The sequence below is a fragment of the Aulonocara sp. 'chitande type north' Nkhata Bay genome, linkage group LG7 (assembly GCF_057382095.1).
Source record: "Aulonocara sp. 'chitande type north' Nkhata Bay isolate Kocher_YH1m ecotype deep benthic linkage group LG7, A_spYH_male_GT1.1, whole genome shotgun sequence".
Classification (NCBI taxonomy): domain Eukaryota; kingdom Metazoa; phylum Chordata; class Actinopteri; order Cichliformes; family Cichlidae; genus Aulonocara; species Aulonocara sp. 'chitande type north' Nkhata Bay.
Window position 1 is genome coordinate 47004521 of NC_141350.1, and position 19157 is coordinate 47023677.

At 41.5% G+C, this 19157-nt stretch overlaps 1 protein-coding gene across 3 annotated transcripts in view; it reads left to right on the forward strand.

Annotated features, from left to right (window-relative positions):
- rgs3a (regulator of G protein signaling 3a) overlaps positions 1–10446 on the forward strand; it is a 115514-nt gene extending 105068 nt beyond the window's left edge. For all 3 annotated transcript variants that reach the window (XM_086300858.1, XM_086300856.1, XM_086300857.1), the window contains 4 exons: positions 5867–5968; positions 6954–7015; positions 8016–8182; positions 8285–10446. In XM_086300858.1, coding sequence (XP_086156984.1) covers positions 5867–5968; positions 6954–7015; positions 8016–8182; positions 8285–8485 — 532 coding nt within the window. In that variant the 3' untranslated portion in view covers positions 8486–10446. The remainder of the gene's footprint in view (positions 1–5866; positions 5969–6953; positions 7016–8015; positions 8183–8284) is intronic.
- Positions 10447–19157: the final 8711 nt, after the last annotated feature.

The following is a 19157-nucleotide window of genomic DNA, read 5'->3' on the forward strand; positions in this document are numbered from 1 at the left end:
AGCACTTTCAAACCAGCAGCAATAAAATCCATAAATCTGATACATGTTGATAGGTTCAGGATCAGAATACTAAAGCGTTAAATTGGTAATCCAACTTCACTTCAAAGAGATGCTAAATGCACACACATGGAAAAGGCACAAAAATGAAGAAAGATACTCAACAACTGTTATTGGAAACACAACGCAAATGAGCATCTGTTCATTTCTGCCATTCTGTCTGACTCATGTATAGATTTTACACTGAATATATGCAGTGTTCTCATTAGTATTGCTGGATAGAGATTGGCCGTCATTGAAATATAATACAGATAAAGCGGTTTCCTGCAAAATGATTAGTATCCCTGTAATTGGTGCCAAGGTACAAGAACTAAGTCATTTTTTGTGGTGTGAGAATTGGCCAAGTGTCCACTGAAATGCTTGCAAATTTACTGCTGAGATTAACTACTTAAAGTTCCTATTTTTGAAGAAAAGTCCAAGTTATGCAGATGATATATATTATTACACTAAACTATATATTTCAGCTTAATAAATCACACTAAAAAACACAAAAAAAGGCATTTAGATGTCTGGGGCTCTTTCATCGTACATTAAAGTGATGAAACCTCAATTTTCCATTGCCCTTGAAACTATTTACAGTTTATAGGTTCATGCAGTGATAGCTCTACTGCAATGCTGAATACTTGTTAGTTCTACATGATCAGTCAGTGCTATGCTGTATGAGTCCTGCTACTGTTATAGCGCTCCATACAGCATTGTGGGATTACACAAATTCTTCTTTCTTGTCCACATTTATTCTATATTAGCCAGTACACAGGACAGCTAGTGTGCAACTGTTTTCTACTATCACGGTTTTTAGGTCCAAGCGACACAGTCTCAGAGGCCACTGTAGCTCCATGCTAAGAGAAAAAAGGTCTTTAAGCAAATTGTTCTGATGCAGCTCGTCACCTTGGACAGAAGACCCTCTCCCATTGTAGTCCAAGCCTCTCAAACCCCAATTGAGGGAATCTGCCTTTAAACAGTCCATGTGGATTGAGTGAGCCCAGGGTCCGCCTTCTCCAGACCCTCAGGGCTATATAAAGCTCCACCAGAGCCTCTCAGGGGTTAGAGGAATGTGATTGCCAAACAGAGCCCTGGACTTTTGACACACACTCACATGCAGTACATACTGCCTTCATGCTGGCACCCATGCTTCACACGATGGTTGATTTCTCAGAGAAATACCTGGAAAGGTAAGAGCAACTGTGTTGGGCGTGTGTGGATTTAACTGCGGTTTGAATGTTGTTAACGAGAATTAGAAACATCAGCAGGGAGATTGAGAAAAGTGTGAGCAGGGGCTGGTTTGAGTCCCACATGGATTATTGCTCTTAGGCTGGTAGGAAGCTATCTGACCTCTACATGGATCTCATTTGACAGTCACAATGAGGGAAAAGAGTCCCCCACGAGGCTGAAGGACTGAGACTATTTTGGAGGAAACAGCTTTTACTTCTAACTTGAGGCTGTCCCTTTTTCTTAATATACGCAGCCTGGATTTCAGGAATAGGATTGCTCATGTGGTCTTTGTGGCTAGGAAGGTGAGTTTCTCTGAAATAGAGCTCTTTTTTTAGCCTTGATTGAGGGAGATGGTGGACGTGATGGTGTTATATTTATAGACAAAATTTAGGACAATTCCCTTTTTCATTGTTCTTCCAGGAATATTCAAGGGCTACTTCCTGTTGGTTACGATTCCCATGATTATTATCTTGATGAATGTGGCTTGTGTTTCTGGACACCACTGTTTCGTGAGTGAAGAATCTACAATGCAAGTGCTTACAATTTCCCCACATAAATCTCACAGTTATTTTGACACAACCCTTGACCCGTTATAGCGACACACACACAAATACACAAACAGGCACATGTGCCAGCACAGCGTTATTTGTGTGTCATGTCCAGCATCTAGTTCACAGGCAAACGGCCTTGAGTAAACAAGATCTGCTGGACACAAGACTGTGCAAATATGGGCTTAACAAAAGTTTAAGCACAGTTATTATGATAAATGTAGTGAGCGGTATACTGCAATGAAGTGGAGGATTGGATTTGTCTTGTGCTTATATGGTACACTGTGCTCTGCAATATGTCTGTCTACAGCTGTCTCCCCATGTGCTACAAGAGCCTTTCCCAGAGAGTGCGGCCTACTTTCAAGAACACCAGGAATAGCCAGGGGGGTGCTATTAGTACGACTAATGTGAGCCAAGCAAAGAGGGAATAAAGAGCATGGAAACCTGCAGATAATTGCAGCGCAAAAGACCTCTTGCTCCTTCACTCAAGCACGTAAAAGTGTTCTCTCTCGCAGAGAAGCAAGCAGGCGCATAACGTGCGTACACATTATACCTGCGCCTCACTTTTTGCAGTGGTCACTGTGTTTAATAAAGCAAAAACAGCAGCATAGATATGGAAAAGGACTAGGGGCCGATTTAGAGCTCAAGAGAGGCAGTAAAGAGGAACTTTAAATAGAGAGGTACTCAAGGTCAGAGGCTGTGAGGACTGCGACTGTGTATGTACCATTAACACATAAAGAGCAGAGGTACAAAGAGCACCGGATAGATAACTGTTCAGCACAGTATTATGGTTAAGTGACTTTTGTCAAGTACAAGAAGACTTTCCATCTCCAGGACTGAACAAAATGATACGTAAAATTATCTAACTGCACTTTCTTCTGCCTTTTTATGTGAGAAGCAGCAGGCTTTGCCAGTATTACAACTGCTTCATGTTTTTATGTTGCTCTTTTATTATTTTTATATGTGTGCTAATGGTTCAAAGGGGCTTTAACCAGGATGTTCTTCCTTTGTTTGGGTGATTATTTACATTAATGTGATTGTGAAGAGTCGTCCGCACAAATCACTTAATCTAGCTCTGTAAGATAGTGAAAACCAGGACTATGAAAGCCTTTCTTGAATTGGTGGAAGTGGTGTTTACTTCCGTTGACCAAATAATCACACAGGCAATTTATTTCATGGCTGCAGCAGCAGAGTTCCTGCAATTACTGAAAGGCATACACAGAAACAAAGCGTTAATGCACTCCAGGCTGTGTTGATTTAAATAGAGAATGGTAACATGTGTCACTTATTCCACAGCTGGCATTGTGTTTGAGTTTGTTTGTTGTTGTTTTTAAATGGATGGAAAGATCATTTAAGAAGATGATGTAAGCTGCTTGGGTGTGCAGTATCCAGTGGCATCCACTTGGTGGCAGAAGAGAAACATACATTTCCTTTAGCTGTTGTGACATCATTGTCACATTATTGACACATGGGCTCAGCTTGTATAAAACCAGACAGAAATACATAAAGCAGCTTTGTGATGGGAAGAGTGAACTTTTCAGCTCTTATAAAACGCTCCTTTCTTTTTTTTTTAAACTCACATGCACTTGCAAGACAGAGCTTTCCTTTATGTTAACACATGCCCAGCTTAAACGTAAATTGCCTCGGGTACAAACTAAATATAGAACCGTCTAATAAACCCAGCCCTGATGTTACGAGTTTATTTAACAGCACAAGGTTTTTCTTTTTCTTTCCCAGCAGTAATATCCTTCAGACTCGAGCGGTTCACGAGGATGCCGTGTAAGACCCCGTACAGCAGTTAAACATCTGGATTTGAGTCTGTTTCACGCAGAGCGCTTGTGCTATAGCAATCAATGGATGAGTCATCTTCTCTTAAAGATATTTCCATTTCCCCGGTTACCTGGCCTGAAAAAAAGGCTCTTACATGGATTTTTCTAGATCTATATCTCAGCTACGGGGCTTTTTTCATAGAACATTTGCATTTTTCACCATTTTAGCATTAAAGGAAGTACAAAGGAGCACAAGAGTGATAAACACAGGCCCTTTTAGTTCCTGTTAATTTCACTGTACCAAAGACTGGCTGCATTTCTCCATCAGGGCACTTATTGTGTAGTTCTAAATTAATGGGAGGGAATGTAACAAAGCAGCCAGAATTTTAATTTGCATCTGATTTTAGACAAGAAGGGCAGGTGCTTATATTTTCAAAAAATATAGGGTACCGGTATACTAATGCTATTAGTTTTTCTAACAAGGAAGCCAGTTTTTCCACAAGAAATTCTCTGCTGCTGCTTGTTTGCATGAAATCAGCATGCCGTGTGATTTGAAGCAGCTTGTGATCCATTTATTTCCTTTTGCTGATCCAGTCCTGGGTCATGGGAGACTAGAGACCATCCCAGCTGCAAACTAAAATAAAATTAAAAAAAATCTAAAACAGGAATATTACTATCTCTAAACATCTTCCAGAAAGATAATGAAAGAAAGAAAAACATAAATAGATAAAAGATCTCATCAGCACTTTCTTTTTCAGGTTACAGCTCTTTACAGTTTCCTTCTTTCTGGACTATCCCACAAGCACCCCATGTGAAACCATAAGTCTGAAAAGTGCAAATACTCCTTTTTTGTGGTCACACGATCCTGATTTTAAAGGAGCGATTAGCATTTTGCCAACCGTTCGTGCACTTGTGTGGTTACATGTGTACAGGCATGTTTCTACTTCACCTGTCCTGCAGCCTTTGGAAAAACGCAAATCAGCAGCGAACTTTGTTCTCTGTAGCTGCGACGCTACTTTTAAGCATTGCAAAAATTGCAAAAATATACGCAAACACACTGGTAGAGACTTTGAGTTTTCCAACACCTGTCTGGCATGAAAGCTCCAGTGAAGTGGGCACGAGCTGGCACAGGTGCAGAGGGGTTCTTTGAAATGGTTGTATGTCTGTTCTTTTATTACTCTCCATGAATATTCACGTGCTATATTTGTGCTAATCCGCAAGTGCCGGGCTCTTCCGTCCTCCTGTGTGTGCATGTTTGAATGATAGCTGTCTATAACTGGAAGCCCTGTTTCTTAATTTGGGGTGTGCATGCTCTCCTGGGGGGGTTGTCAGTTGGCAGGGGGACAGTTTGCAGTGATTAGAGCCAGCCCAGCGCACAACGTTGTGCTGCATTATTAGCAGGCCAGTCAATCCACAGTGGAAATCAAAAGCAGGGACTCAGGAAATGGGTGTTGAGTGAGGTCACATCCCAATGAGGCAGCACGTGCTCCAGGTCAGGAAAAGCCAGGACACGCACCATGGGATTATGGGAATACGCAGAATCCTGCTGGGGGGGCCCATGGGTACAGAGGACTGGTGTGCTACCTTATCTGAGACTCGATGTGGCGCATGCGCAGCAGGGCGTCTCTGTGTGTAAGATGGTTGGAGAAAGGTGAAACAGGTGAGGTGGGCGGTCAGGAGGGTGTTGGGTGCTGCTTCTGGATGAAAGCAGCAGAGCACTTGGGGATGTCACCGTGCGCCTTTGGCCTAGGTCAGTTTTCTCTCAGAAACCCCTCAAGGCACACGGAGAATGGCGTGATGAAACAGAGGAGTGAGGACTGAGTCTCTCTCCTCCTTCTCTGCCACATTCGTTTAGTCCCTGCCGAGGAACCTGCCAGGGACACATCTACAGGAAAGGCTGTTAGAGAAATTAGATTGACACGAGAGGCGCTGACAAGAAGCGGCGAAAAAAGGAAATTGACATCTGCTGCTGGAGAATTCTGTGCCATCACACCAACATATCCGGCTGACAACTAGAATGTACATAATGCTTATCTCCTTGTTTTTCTGGCTTTTGATTGGTTTGCTTTTGTATGGATTGGATTTACAGCACCGTGGAGCTTAATTGCTGATTCCATGCGTTGGATTGTTTCAGTTATGGATTTTGGACTTGGAAACTCAACAAACTTTCTTCCCATGTCTCCTTTTTTTTGTCTTCCTTCTCTATCCACTTTATTTCATTTTCTTACCCTTCCTTCCTTCACATCACTTCCTCCTCTCTTCTACCTTTCTTTCACTCAGGGCCAAAGACATGAAGAATCGGCTGGCTTTCCTGCGGAGGAGGAATGAGTCCCCAGGAAGCAACCCAGCCGGGAAGTTAGACAAATCTATGAAGTCAGTCAAGTAAGTGGCCACTTCCTGACAGCGTGTGCTTGTGGGTGCGTGTCAGACGGTTTTCTGGATCTCACCACAACTGGTGATGACCTGGCTCTTGGAAGACAGATATGTGGGCAGAGATGGGAGTGTGCTTGCAGTTTGGCATCAATTAAATGAATGGGAGAGTGTGTGAGTAAGGCTGGCATGCCAGAAGGAAGGAAGGCATAATGCTTGGATGCAGCCCTTTAACTTCTCTGTGAACTATATTCATCGGTTGAGTAGATTCATATTTATTTGTGTGGATCATTTGGCATCAAGTAGGCAGAGTAAATATCCATCCCCAATGTATTCAAGGTATAGCTAATATAACCATAATAATCATAGTTTTTGTGGCAGTGCATCTTATCTGGTCTGCTCGATTTAAAAAGGAAGTTAATCTGTCTTTATGTCATTACTTAGAAGATGTAAGAACAAGGAAAAAGTGTAATATGCAACAACGTTTGTTGGCGAGTCAGGTGAGGTAATAGAATATACTATGAAACTAAAATATTGTCCCAAATAAGGCCTGACACGTGGATTGCAGCGGGCTAAGATTGGCCGTTAAAAAGGCATACTTCATTGCAGGATACAAAAAAAGAGGCAGCAGGGGGCAGACAGATACCCATATGAGTAGGAGGTCTTAAACCAGGCTGCGCATCCTCATTGGCTGTCTGAAGCCACTCCCCCTCTCCACTGCCTTCCAAGTTGCATTGAATGCAACTATAAAAGCCTCCCCCCACCACTACAGTGGAGCAGACTCATGGCTCTCGCTGTTGTGACCATTCATAAGGTAGAACCGAATGTGAGAGACTAGACACAGAGTGGAAGGAAGCAGTGAGAGATAGAGAGATAGAGGACGTGTCTGCATCTGCATTTCCTCTCACCTGCCCAGCAAAGTTCTGCGGATGGGTCACACAATGAGAAACCTGGCTGAAATGGGCTTGTTAAAGAATCGCTCTGCTTTCATCTGCAGGCCCACCCCAGAGGAAGCGCTCAAATGGGGGGACTCGCTTGATAAGCTGCTGTCTCACAAATGTAAGTGGCTGGATTCTTTTCCTTTCTTCTCTCGACTTTTGCCTCATGTGTTTTACATTCTTGTGTTTTACATTGCTGTTTAGTGCAGCATGGTTTTAGACTCAGAGTGCATGCTTAAGGTAGAGAAGGAAGTGGATGAGCACCGAAACTATGCACTTACTGACATATACATGCACACACATACACGTTGTTTATGTAAATGTGCAGCTTTCAGCAAGTTTCCATAACCTAAAAGACACTATTCATAATTGAGACAGAATGACAAAGTGAGACCAACACAGGCATCTCTCTCTTGTGCTGCTATTCTGAGGTTTTCCACAATTCATCACCCACAATCTGCTCCCGATTCTTTTACAAAAGCTGACACGACGCCAGCGCTACATCTGCTAGTCATTCGGTTTTGCTGGCCTCTTTATTTGCTCTCTTTTAATTTCCTTACCTCATTCCTGCTTACCAGAATGAGGTAAGAGATGACTGCGTGCATTGGCTCTGCTTATCAGCGTGGGTGATTCATGGGAACGGAAAGGTGCAGACAGGAGCTGTGGGAGGACAAGGTTTCCTGCTATTCTCTCTCCTGGATGCCTTCTTCCTTAAATCATTAACAGGACCAAAACTTTAAAAAAAATCAGACCAAAGTGCCTCATAGCCCCCCCCCCCCTTACACTGAAACAGTCACTTCTTTGTTCATTCGCAGCTTGTGCACAGGAGCAGCATTGCCATCATGCCCCAAATATTAAGGAATTACAGAGTCACAGGGGTGATGTCACTTAAAAGGCTGTTGAACAGTTGAATGTGCGCTGCTGTATTCAGGTTCTCTTTTTTTTTTTTTTTCACGATTCACTTTATTCCAACCACATGACTCAAAAGGCCGTCACCGAGTTATTTTTAGACACTGAAACTCTGAGGAGGGCTTCAGCTTTGAGGTTGCCATGGCACTTTAGTCAACTCTCTCCTTGTTTATTCTCCTCCTTCCCCTCCCACCCCTCTGCTTTCCCCTCAGATGGTCTGGCAGCATTCAGAGCTTTCCTGCGCACAGAGTTCAGCGAGGAGAATCTGGAATTCTGGCTAGCATGCGAGGAATACAAGAAGATCAAGTCACAGTCCAAGATGGCCTCAAAAGCCAAGAAAATATTTGCAGAATACATCGCTATCCAGTCTTGTAAAGAGGTGAGTGCGAATAAACGCAGCCTGTAAAAAAAAGGGCTTGAAAATGGTAAAGGAAATATGCATTTATTCCTGGACTTATTCTCACTTATTTTGGTTCTGCAGGTAAATCTGGATTCATACACTAGAGATCACACTAAGGACAACCTGCAGAATGTGACACGCTCCTGCTTTGACCTAGCTCAGAGGCGGATATACGGGCTGATGGAGAAGGACTCATACCCCCGATTCCTGCGCTCTGAACTCTACTTGGACTTAATCAACCAAAAAAAGCCTAGCTCCACTTCAACTTCATCTTCATCATAAGAGACTAGAAAAAAAAGAAGATGAAGAGAAGAGAAAGATGATGAGAGTAAAAAAGAGGCCAGACTTGAAAAGTTATACGTAGAGTGGGTGGGATGTGCGCTTCTTTGTCTGCCTTTATTTTTTATTTTTGTCTTTCAGTCTGTTCATTATTTTCTGTTGTGGTGTGAGAGGTCACGGCAAACATATGGCACTGCAAAGGAATGTAGTTTACATAGTTATGGGTGAATGGCTCGACTGATGAGTGGATGGATGGATGGATGCAGACGCCCATGAGCAAGGGCTGGAGCAGGAGCTGGACGCTTGTCTCATCACTGATTTTTGTTCTCCTTTTTTCATTCATATTGTCAGCAAAAAAAATATCAATTTGTTTTTGTTTTTGTCCAGTTGTACTGGAGTAAAGGAGGAGTTGCATCATAAAAAAAAAAGAAATCCCTGCGACACGAAGACAGTCCGGTACTGTTTTATCACTTTTCCGCCCCCTTCCTTTATTTCTTTTGAGAATTCCCTGCTTTGCTCCATCACGTCTCTCTCTGCGAAGCAACTTCAAAGCTGTCGGTACGACGCGACGTCCTCTTCCTTCACGTTCTCTCATCAGACTCTGTGACAGAGGAGGAAAAATCAAGCTGATGTCTGAATGAAAAGCCACCGGCGTGGCTCTGGTTTCACGCGCATCCGTTTAAACCCTGCTTCCGCTCGAAGCTTCTATAAATGGCTTTCACCTTAGTTTGTTCATAAGACTGTGGAAAGACGACGTGAGTGTTCAGCACAAAGACAAAGACGGGCAAAGAACACAGACGTATAAGTAGTAGATGGACTGGAGCTGTGACAAAACGCAAATATGTGTCTCACATTAAAAGACATTAAAATCTACAAACACACAAAAAAAACCAAGACGACTTGCTTCCCGTCTCCATAGACTGTTTACGACAAGGAAGGAAAATCCAAGAGGAAGAAGATTAAAAACATCTCCTTTAACATTGTAGCTCATGGACTAATCAAGGAACCATTCTCAGGACATTGCTATGACAGGTTACTGCTTAGTTTATGTGCTTTTCTGTTTCTGTTTTTATACACAGTTGTTTTTTTTACATGCTTTAGGGTTCCAACATGCACTCCCCGCTCTTACTGAGCAATACACGAGAGGTTGCTCGTTTCACAGAGAAAAAAAAAAAGCTTCACATGTACAAAGGTTTGCTATTTATTTAGATTAACTTGCTGGATGCTTCTGCAGACTTCCTCACGTCCTCCAAGGCACTCAGCTGAAAGCTCTCACTGTTCAATTTAACCACCAAACAGGTCCAGTGCTGTCCTGAACTTTTAAGTGCAATATTTTATTGTTTCTTTTTATTTTTTATTTTATTTTAATATGATATTTGGTTTGTTTCTTTGGTCGTTTTTTTTAATGGGGAAGACGGAACAGTTTGAGCTCTGTATTAACTTTATTTGTTAAGAGAAAAAAAAATACTTAGAGCTATAAGGTTGACTTACAGCGTAAACTTTCAAGAAGCATAAGTAGTTTAAGCAAGTGATTCTAACTGTGTTAACTCTCCCCTCCCCCCCGGCAGCAGGCAGCTGGGGGAAGGGGGCAATATGGTTGTAAATATAATTCTTTAAGAAAAATATGTGATAGCACATTAAAAAAAAAAAAACGAAACAAAAAAACCCCAAAAAAGCCAAACAAGTCCCTGCTGGTGATGAACGTGGGACCCGGCTGTATCTATGTAAATATGAGAGACTCAAAACTATAAGATGACATGTATTGTTTAAAAAATAAAAATAAAACATTAGGTGAGCGAGAGCAGGTACAGTCTGCTCTTTTCCCTGGTCATACACTGCTTGTAAGGAGTATCATTATCACTGTTTACAATTCAAAATGCATCTCCGGTAATAGCAAGTGAAAACAGTAGAGTACATGTGGTGTCATTGCTAATGATAAATAAACCAACCAACCGATGACATAAGATGTCTCTTGTCTGTGCATTCTTTTTCTTTTTTATGTTATTTTGTTTTTAATGCCTATCTGTGTTGGTCACAAACATGCTGAGATGTAATGTGATGTGCTCTTCAGGTGGTCCGTGAGCTCCCGCGCACTCCCAGAGAAACAAAACACATGCATTAAGCCTGAAGTTTCTCGAAGGAAGTGTTGACATTTTGGAAAATGCATTCATTTGCCTTTTTGAAGCTAGCCTCGGCACATAATTATATTAGGTGAGCATAAAAACTGGATGACATTTAGTCTGGCTTAGTCCAAGCACACACCAGATGTCTTTTGAAAGGAAGTTGTAATTTTGGGCAGTTTTTTGAGTTACATTAATTTCTTTCCACACACCTATCAAGTCGCAACTTCAGTTTTTGATATGTAACAAGTCTTGAGTGTTTGAACTGAAGGCTCATCCAAGAGGCGATGCTACTGATGGAAGTATTTAACCCAGAGTGGGGCTGTCCACTTGGTGGTCCTGAGGGTTCAGTCACTATTAAAAACGTGACTGAACTGTGAAAAAAGAGGTGGGAAATTTCCGATGTGAACATTATGGACTGAGAAGATCAAACTATCTGGAGAGGAGTGAAAGAGGTCATCTACGTCCATTGTGAACGACCATTGTTGAACAGAGGTGGTGGCTTTTGACACCAGCTGTCAGCCACCTACAACTCAGACTTCTCAGGCGATTCAACCCCCACTCACCCCTCGACCCGTGTGACCTTAATAACTCACATGACGGCAGGGTGGGAAAGAATTCACTCCTCGGCCACTGTGGCCATAATGACCCACACCTTGTTTAACGCCTTTAAAAAAAGATCCTTTTTATTAATTTTTTAGTTTTATAATAAATATTTAAACTGCCAAATATAAAACAATTAAAATAGACAGTTGTTTTCAAACCTTGCAAACGCTCAAAAAGTGTGGCTTTAGAAAACAATTTGGAACAATGATTGTGAACATTGAGACTTGCCCTGATCCCAGCTGTCTTGTTTTCTTAATAAAGGACGGTGTAAATGTGACACAGGGTCGATGGCTGGCTGGGTTTTTGGGTTGGGATGAGAGAAACAGTTGGAGGTCTATGAGAGTCGTGTGTGTGTGTTTGTCTGTGTTTTTTGGAGGGGGGTTGATCAGTCTGAAGAGGCGTTGGAGACAGTAGTAACAGCACCTAATCCTCTTTACCAGTTGCCATCTGTTTTGACAGACACAGCTTCTTTTTTCCAAAAGTGCTTCCTCTCTGAAGTGCTTCCCCTTGGCCGTCTCTATGTATTGAAAACATATACTTTTGTTCATTTTCTTTTTTTTTTGCTCATCCTTTCTACCAAACAAAGTTCATACGCATGAGCTACTTTGCCAATTCTTTTTCCTTCCTTAATGTCATTTGTGTCACTGTTTTTAAATTCAGCTGTCAACTCCAAAACACATCCATCTCACATTTCCTGCCCAGATCCCTCATGTCCCGCAACCATGTCTCTCAGTCTTTCCTCCTCTGCGACAGCCTCTTATCGCACCATTCCCGTCAAGTGATAACTTGCTACCAGGATATTGCATGACAGCTAGTACAGTTAGTTTCATTTTTTTTATATCATTTTTTACTGTACTTTGCTTTTCAGTTTACCAGCATGCACAGGCACACATAAAAAAAACTAGAAAAAGAATGATATATAAAATTCCAGTTTCTGACTTTAACTTTCCCGCTTCTTGATTTCTTAGTTTTTTGCATATATTTGTCATACTTGCATGTTTCAGATCATCAAACTAATTTTAAGAACTGCAGGTCTCACTTCCCTCAGTTAAGGTCAGTGTTCATGACTCACAAAAGGCTTGTCTCACATAAACAAAAAACATCTTAATGATCCACAAGACTTTGGGGAAAATATTCTGTGGACTGACAAGACAACAATTAGACTTTTGTTACATCTGGTGTAAAACTAACAAAGAATTTGTTGATGGCTATTTAAAGCTCTTCTTTGGATGCTAGCTGCCATTTGTTCCATTCTCTGTCAGATGATCCCCCACTGCGTCAATAATGAATGATGGATTGGACTCCTGGGAGGCTGATAGTGTTATATTGTGTGTTTTTCTATCTAAATATGCTTTTACTATATTGCTACCATGGATGCAGCCACTCCCAATCAATTGCTGGGATGGTGGATCCAAATCACATGGTGCTTTCCTGCCTTCATAGTTCCATCTGTTTTGGCAACATCCCAAACCATGACAGAGCCTCCACCAGTCCAGTCCTTGAACCTGAAAATAGTCAAGTACAAGACCAGACTGACACTAAGTGAAAAAGCAGCCACTGTCCAAGAAAAAGTTTTGAAAGACTTTCTTAAAAAAAAAACAACCTTGAGAATTATTGCTCAAGATTACTTTATGAAATTTTTAGCCTGTATTCTTGTAAACAAAATACTAAGAAATGAGGGGTGACTCAATACTTGTTCACAGCACAGCATCACACAGTAAGTGACAAAAGACGTGAAGCACATCAGACGTATCCATTTATGATTTGAGTACTCACAGGTTCTACTTTTGGTTTTTCTGGGGCTGACCTCACAGCTACAGGGGGATCTCACACCAACTGAGAGGCGAGCAAGAGGAGGACACTCTGTATAATTCACCCTCCACACAGAAAAAGACTATAGCAAGCTCTAACTACCTATGCAATGACAACCCAAATGACTTTCTAGCTATCCAGCAAGTAAATTTGTGTCAAGCTAATCTAGAGTGAGGCTAGTTCAGATAAGACACACAGCTAGCTTTCTGTTGCTTATTCCATAGAAGCATGACACATTCTAGCTAGTTTTGCACAGTACTGCATATTGCTGCTGGAAAAAGTTGGGAATCTCTGTTTAATTTGGTTGCTTCAGCCACTCAAGGAAGTTTATGTGACTTGGTTTAAACTTGGATTGCCAATGCCGCTTCAAATAGCTTTATACACCATTCATAACAGCATTTCCAAGAGTGTTTCAAGTTCATACAATTTATGTCAGAAATATTAAAACATATGTTTAACATCATCACTGGGCAATCACTGGGTGATATATATAATATATGTTGGATATTTTGCATAGTGAAGAGAAAGCATGTGAACTAAAAAGCATCATGACACACTGTCTTGCTGGATTCAGCGGCGGTTCCCTGCTTGTATCCCATGTATCTGTGCAGCAGTCACAGGGGCTTAAGCCTCACTTAATCCTTAATTCTCAGATCAGCCTATCCTTTCAGCTCTGGCACATTTGCAAAAGAAACATCATATCTTCCCTTCTGCACTCGATGACTCAGCAAACCCCTCAATCCTGGATGCTGTTGAGGGACTTTAATATGCGTTTATTTGTTCCTTACTCCAATGTGTGCATACTTCAATAAACAAGCCTGTTATGTTAACACTATTAGCCCAAGTCCCAGCAGTTATTTTAGAACAATGGTGCAGATACAAAAGAGGTATTCATCCTGCTACATTCACTGCATTTCCTGACCAAATTCATGAGAGTCAATGACTCTGGAACCCCTTTGCACATGTGGATGGGAGTAGAAAGAGAATAAACTTTCTTTTTGTCTTTTATATCATTAAACTACATAAAAAAAAGTGTCAGTGCATTTTCCCTTGTGTCTTATTTAATTTCCTCAGAAAGATATACAATTATCTTCTGAGATTTTATCCTTATCGAGCTGTTTTCACGTGAACCCGATTCATTGTCCTAAAAAAGCTAATGAGATGGAGAGCAGCGATGTCCACAAGTGAACCAGACAAAAACAAAGATTTAAGGTAACCCCTGGAGGTAAAGAGGAGAAAAGGCAGGTGTTCCACAACAAAACACTTTAAATGATGAATGCTGTGAGTGAAGTAACGCTAATCCTAAATACACTTCACTAATAGGATTGTAATCAACTGAAAACCCACTGACTTCATCAGATTACAAGCCAGGAAAACCATACAGTCAGTGTTGTTACCTGAACCTGCTTCTTGAATAGAACATAAGATGTCTACATTTAGATACATCCGTAATTACGTCAGTGCCATGAAATGCTTTGTTCTGTTGGTTTTATTAATTTGCTCATCTGGGATAGGCTCCTTGTCCCCTGCTAAGTTGAACTAAGTGGAAAAACACGGATGGATTTCTGTCTCCCCAAAAACTGCTTAAACCAACAGGGAAAAAATTCCCATTCCCCTCTTTTCCTGCTCAGCATTATCATGACTAAAATATTGATGAAGTCCCTTTTTTATAAATGGAAGAGGAAAAAATTACGTTTAGAAAAACGTTTCTGGTCCCAGATTTGATTCTGCCAGCTGGTGTCTGCCTGTGTGGGCTGTTTTCAGTAAGGTGGGGCTTTAATCTTTACAGATAACAATAATTAAAAACAAAAAACACACACAACCCCCCCCCCCCCCCCTCCAAAAAAATATATATATAAATAAATAAATAAAAATAAACACAGGAGCAACAAACAGAGATAGTCAAACTAAAATTAATTTTAATACTTCCATTTGGCAAAATAGAGAGAACAACGAAACACAAAGGGACCTTTACATAAACACAGATTGAGACAGAGGGACCTCTACATTGGAGAGACCAAACAGCCACTTCACAAGCGCATGGCACAACACAGAAGAGCCACCTCCACAGGACAAGACTCAGCAGTCCATCTGCATCTTAAGGATAAAGGACACGCTTTCGAGGATGCCAATGTTCACATTTTGGACAGAGAGGACAGATGGTTTGAAAGAGGAGTGAAAGAAGCCATCTATGTCCACTGTGAGCGACCATCTTTGAACAGAGGCGGGGGTTTACGACACCAACTCTCTGCCATCTATAATCCAGTTTTGAGATCCCTCCCCAGACGCCTTAACGCCCACTCACATCCTGGGCCATCTGACCTCAGGAATTCGCATGATAAGGTGGGGCCAGGTTTCACAATGAACACACCCGAAACTCTGGCTGATTGGAACCCACGCCCAGTTTCACACCTTGGCTCAGGCGATTAGAGGATAATCAGGGGTCCTTTTGTCCCTCTGTGGGGGGTTACTCCCACTAGGTTTATATCTGGGACTCTCCACCATTTGACCTTAGAACTGAAGAAGCTTCTCGGATGAGAGGTGAAGCGTCTTCAAGCAACTTAAAGAAGTCCAGACGCTTTTCTTTGCAAGCTCTATTGACGAGAGAAGACACCATACTAGCATCTGGTTAATGTGATGCAGTGGATTATGTCATTGGCAAAAGAGCCGGCAAACTAAAGTTAGCAGTGCACTTTCTAATGTCGATATTTGTTTGGTGGAAGCAGGATGAAAACAGTGTGGGTATTTGAATCTTAGATAAGAACTATAGCAGTGGAGCTAATGTGTGCTGCTATTTAAAGTTTGTGGCTTTTACAAGCATGCAGAGGGTTGCTACCTGCTTAGCATCACTGTAGCGATAGTCTGTAGTGACATTACCTTGTATTTATGCAAATACAAATTTTCTTTGATATATATATACACATATATATTTAAAAAAAATTCCCCGCTCGCCCCCGCGGGCGGTCTGTCCTCCAAGCTCTTCTCTGAGCCCTTGCTATTTCTCGAGCTTCTCATGTTCCTTCTTTCTGATGTTGCTGTCATTGGGAACCCACTACATCGATCACTACGGCCGTCTTCTTCTGTTTGTCTACCACCACTATGTCCGGTTGGTTAGCCACCACGATTTTGTCCATCTGTATCTGAAAGTCCCTCAGAATCTTAGCTCGGTCATTTTCCACCACCCTAGGGGGCATCTCCCATTTTGACCTCGGGACTTCCAAACCATATTCGGCACAGATGTTTCTGTATACTATGCCGGCACGATCTATGTGCTCTTCTATCCAGGTATGATTATTTCTGCATTGGCAGCGTGAGATCAATATCATGCTGAAAAATGAAGCTCGGTACAGTTAGATTCTCTCTGACGGTATTGCATAGTGAATCAGATTCAGAGGGTATATTTCTGCATTCATATTTCCATCAGTTTTGACCAGATCCCCAACAGTGCTGGCTGAATTCCAACACCAAACCATGAACAAGTCTTTACCATCTTACCAGTTATCCAGTTTCCTTAACTTTGTAAGGAACAACTCCACACCATTGCTGAGGATATGCAAATTTTTGGAGAACCCTTTGGGAATCAAAGTCCAAAAATTCTTGAACTTTTTGCAAACAGTCTGTTAATAACAAAGTTCCCAGAGATACAATTTAAAGCTAGTTCTTTGCTAAGTTGTTTCCCTGATGAGCTTTGTGCCTTTTTTATGCTTGAATGATTCATAGGTCGGTGTCAAGTGGCCTAACAAACAAAAATAATTTCTTTGAAAATGTTTAGGTACAAAGACTGGACTGACAATCAGTGAAAAAGCAGCCGAGGTCCAAAGAAAAACTCTGGAGAACCACTGTTCAAGAACACCTTTTAAAAAATTACAAGGAAGTCTGGCTCCTTGGAAGCAAAAGATAAAGAAATGAGGAGTAGCTTACGACTTTAGCTCTGCACTGTAAGTACCGTGGATGCTTCAGTTAATGTTCACATCCAAAAATCAGAAAAAAATAAGCTATTACGTCAACAGGCTATTTCTCAAATTGCTGATGCTTGGAATACTTTGAGCGGCATAATCACTAGCTCTGAGTCTGACGTAACACCTTTGGGTTGTGGTTGAATAGCACGAATGCGCAGCGGTCAAAGCACGGATCAGAGAGGTTTCCCCACATTTCAAACACCATGGACTGATACCTGTTAGAAGGAAAGAAGGGCCTGCCTTATTTGGGCATGCTGTTCTTCATAAAGGTCACAGTGAGTGCGTGGATCACGAGGAAATGCAACAACAACAAAAAATCCCATACGCAGGTCCTTCACCAGCAAAAATGTTGAGTCATTGGAGGAAAAGTAAAAGTGTATGTTTATTAGGGGTGCAACGATATTCGTTGAACCGTTCGATACAGTGCTTTCGGTTCGGTATGCATATGTATCGAACAATACAAAATTTTTTATTTATTTTATCAACTTTCCTTCTGACGATGCTGTCTGTGTTGAGCGCTCAGTGGATCTGCGCTCGACAGTGCAGCCTAGGCGGAGTAGTCGAACGCAGATTCACTGAGCACAGGGCAAGCTAGTCAGACAGAAGTTAAGCTCTCCTTGCAACATGGCAAATTGAACCTCCCCCACCCTCATTCAGATCTGGCCTTTGGAACTATTTTGGTCTTCATGTGACGTATGACCCTGAAGGTAAGCGCGTCATGGACAAAAGTAAAACACTATGTTGGATGTGCCATGCAATGCTCAATTACATGGGTGGGAACTAGTGCGTTAGCGCAGTTAGCTCGTTAACGTGTTGGCCGTCCAGCCCCACGCATGGGGCGATCCGCGGTAGCTCGTTAACGGAGATTTACCATGTTGTGGCGTTAACGTCATTTCAGATGAACGCTGACAGCACTAGTGTGAACACAATGAATATGACTGCACATTTACCTGGACATCATCCTAGTGCAAAGACCAGTGGAAGCAGTCAAAAACAACAAGCACGCATGCTACAAACTTTACCCGAGTCATTTAGACAGCCGTTAGCACATGATTCTCATTATGGGGACCTGATATGTTTAATATGCTGCTGAGAATATAGCCCAGAAGAAGCGTATAGTATAGCTTTTATTTTGGAAAGAGCCATTTCTCTGTAATAAACTCTCTTTTCCAAAGATGAGTGATTTCTCGATCAAATATATTTATTTTTTTTATTACTTTGTTGTTTCAGCAACATTAAATTTAAAAACTGTACTTTTGAGTTAAAATATATATTTATAATTTTAATAAATGACAAATTAAAAAGGCATGAACATTTTTTTGTATCGAAAAAATATCGAACCGTGACACCAAAGTATCGAACCGAACCGAACCGTGAATTTTGTGTATTGTTGCACCCCTAATGTTTAAATAAAACAAAAGCCCAATCTAGATTAAATTTAAGAAAAAATCTAATCACAATCACAGTTGCTTTTAAAGCATCTTTATAAGCCAACTGGTGTTGAGCAGTGTATCAGAGCTCCTCAAATTCTTTTTTTGTGTTCTTTTATTCTTATCAAATCTGGTCACCTCTTTGATTCCCCCCCATCTCTGCATATCCTACTTACTAGACTGCTGGTGGCAACCTCACCAACAGTTACACAACTTATTTCCTTCCCCTGTGCACCTTAATTCAGATTAATGAGCCTACTGTGTGGAGCTGGCATTAGTCTGTGTGTGTCATCCAAAGTCGTTATGTGATACAGGGGAAATGCATCAAGCTTGTGAAATCACCGGGGGCGCGTCACGCCGAACTCACTGCCCCTAAATCTAGTTTGACTCATGGGTAGATTAAAATGTTTCATCACCAATTACTGTTGGAGTAAATCTGCATGGGGGATGCATTTTTCCCCCGTCATTAGATCTTGGTTATTAGCTTTGTCACGCTGTCTTTTATGTGAGTTCTGTGGGTTCTCGAAGATCTGGATTGTACCTGTAAAGCAATGTAGGTCAACTTCTGTTGTTTTTAAAATGTGCTGTATAAAAGAAATTGACTCCACTTGACTACACTCTAAGAAGAAGCAGATTTCTAGAGGGAGCGAGGTTTTAATCGCGGGTCTTCATAAAAATGGGGATTTACATAGTTGCTGTAGCTGCAAAACTTGTGCTATTCATGTGACAAGAAAATACTATACATAAA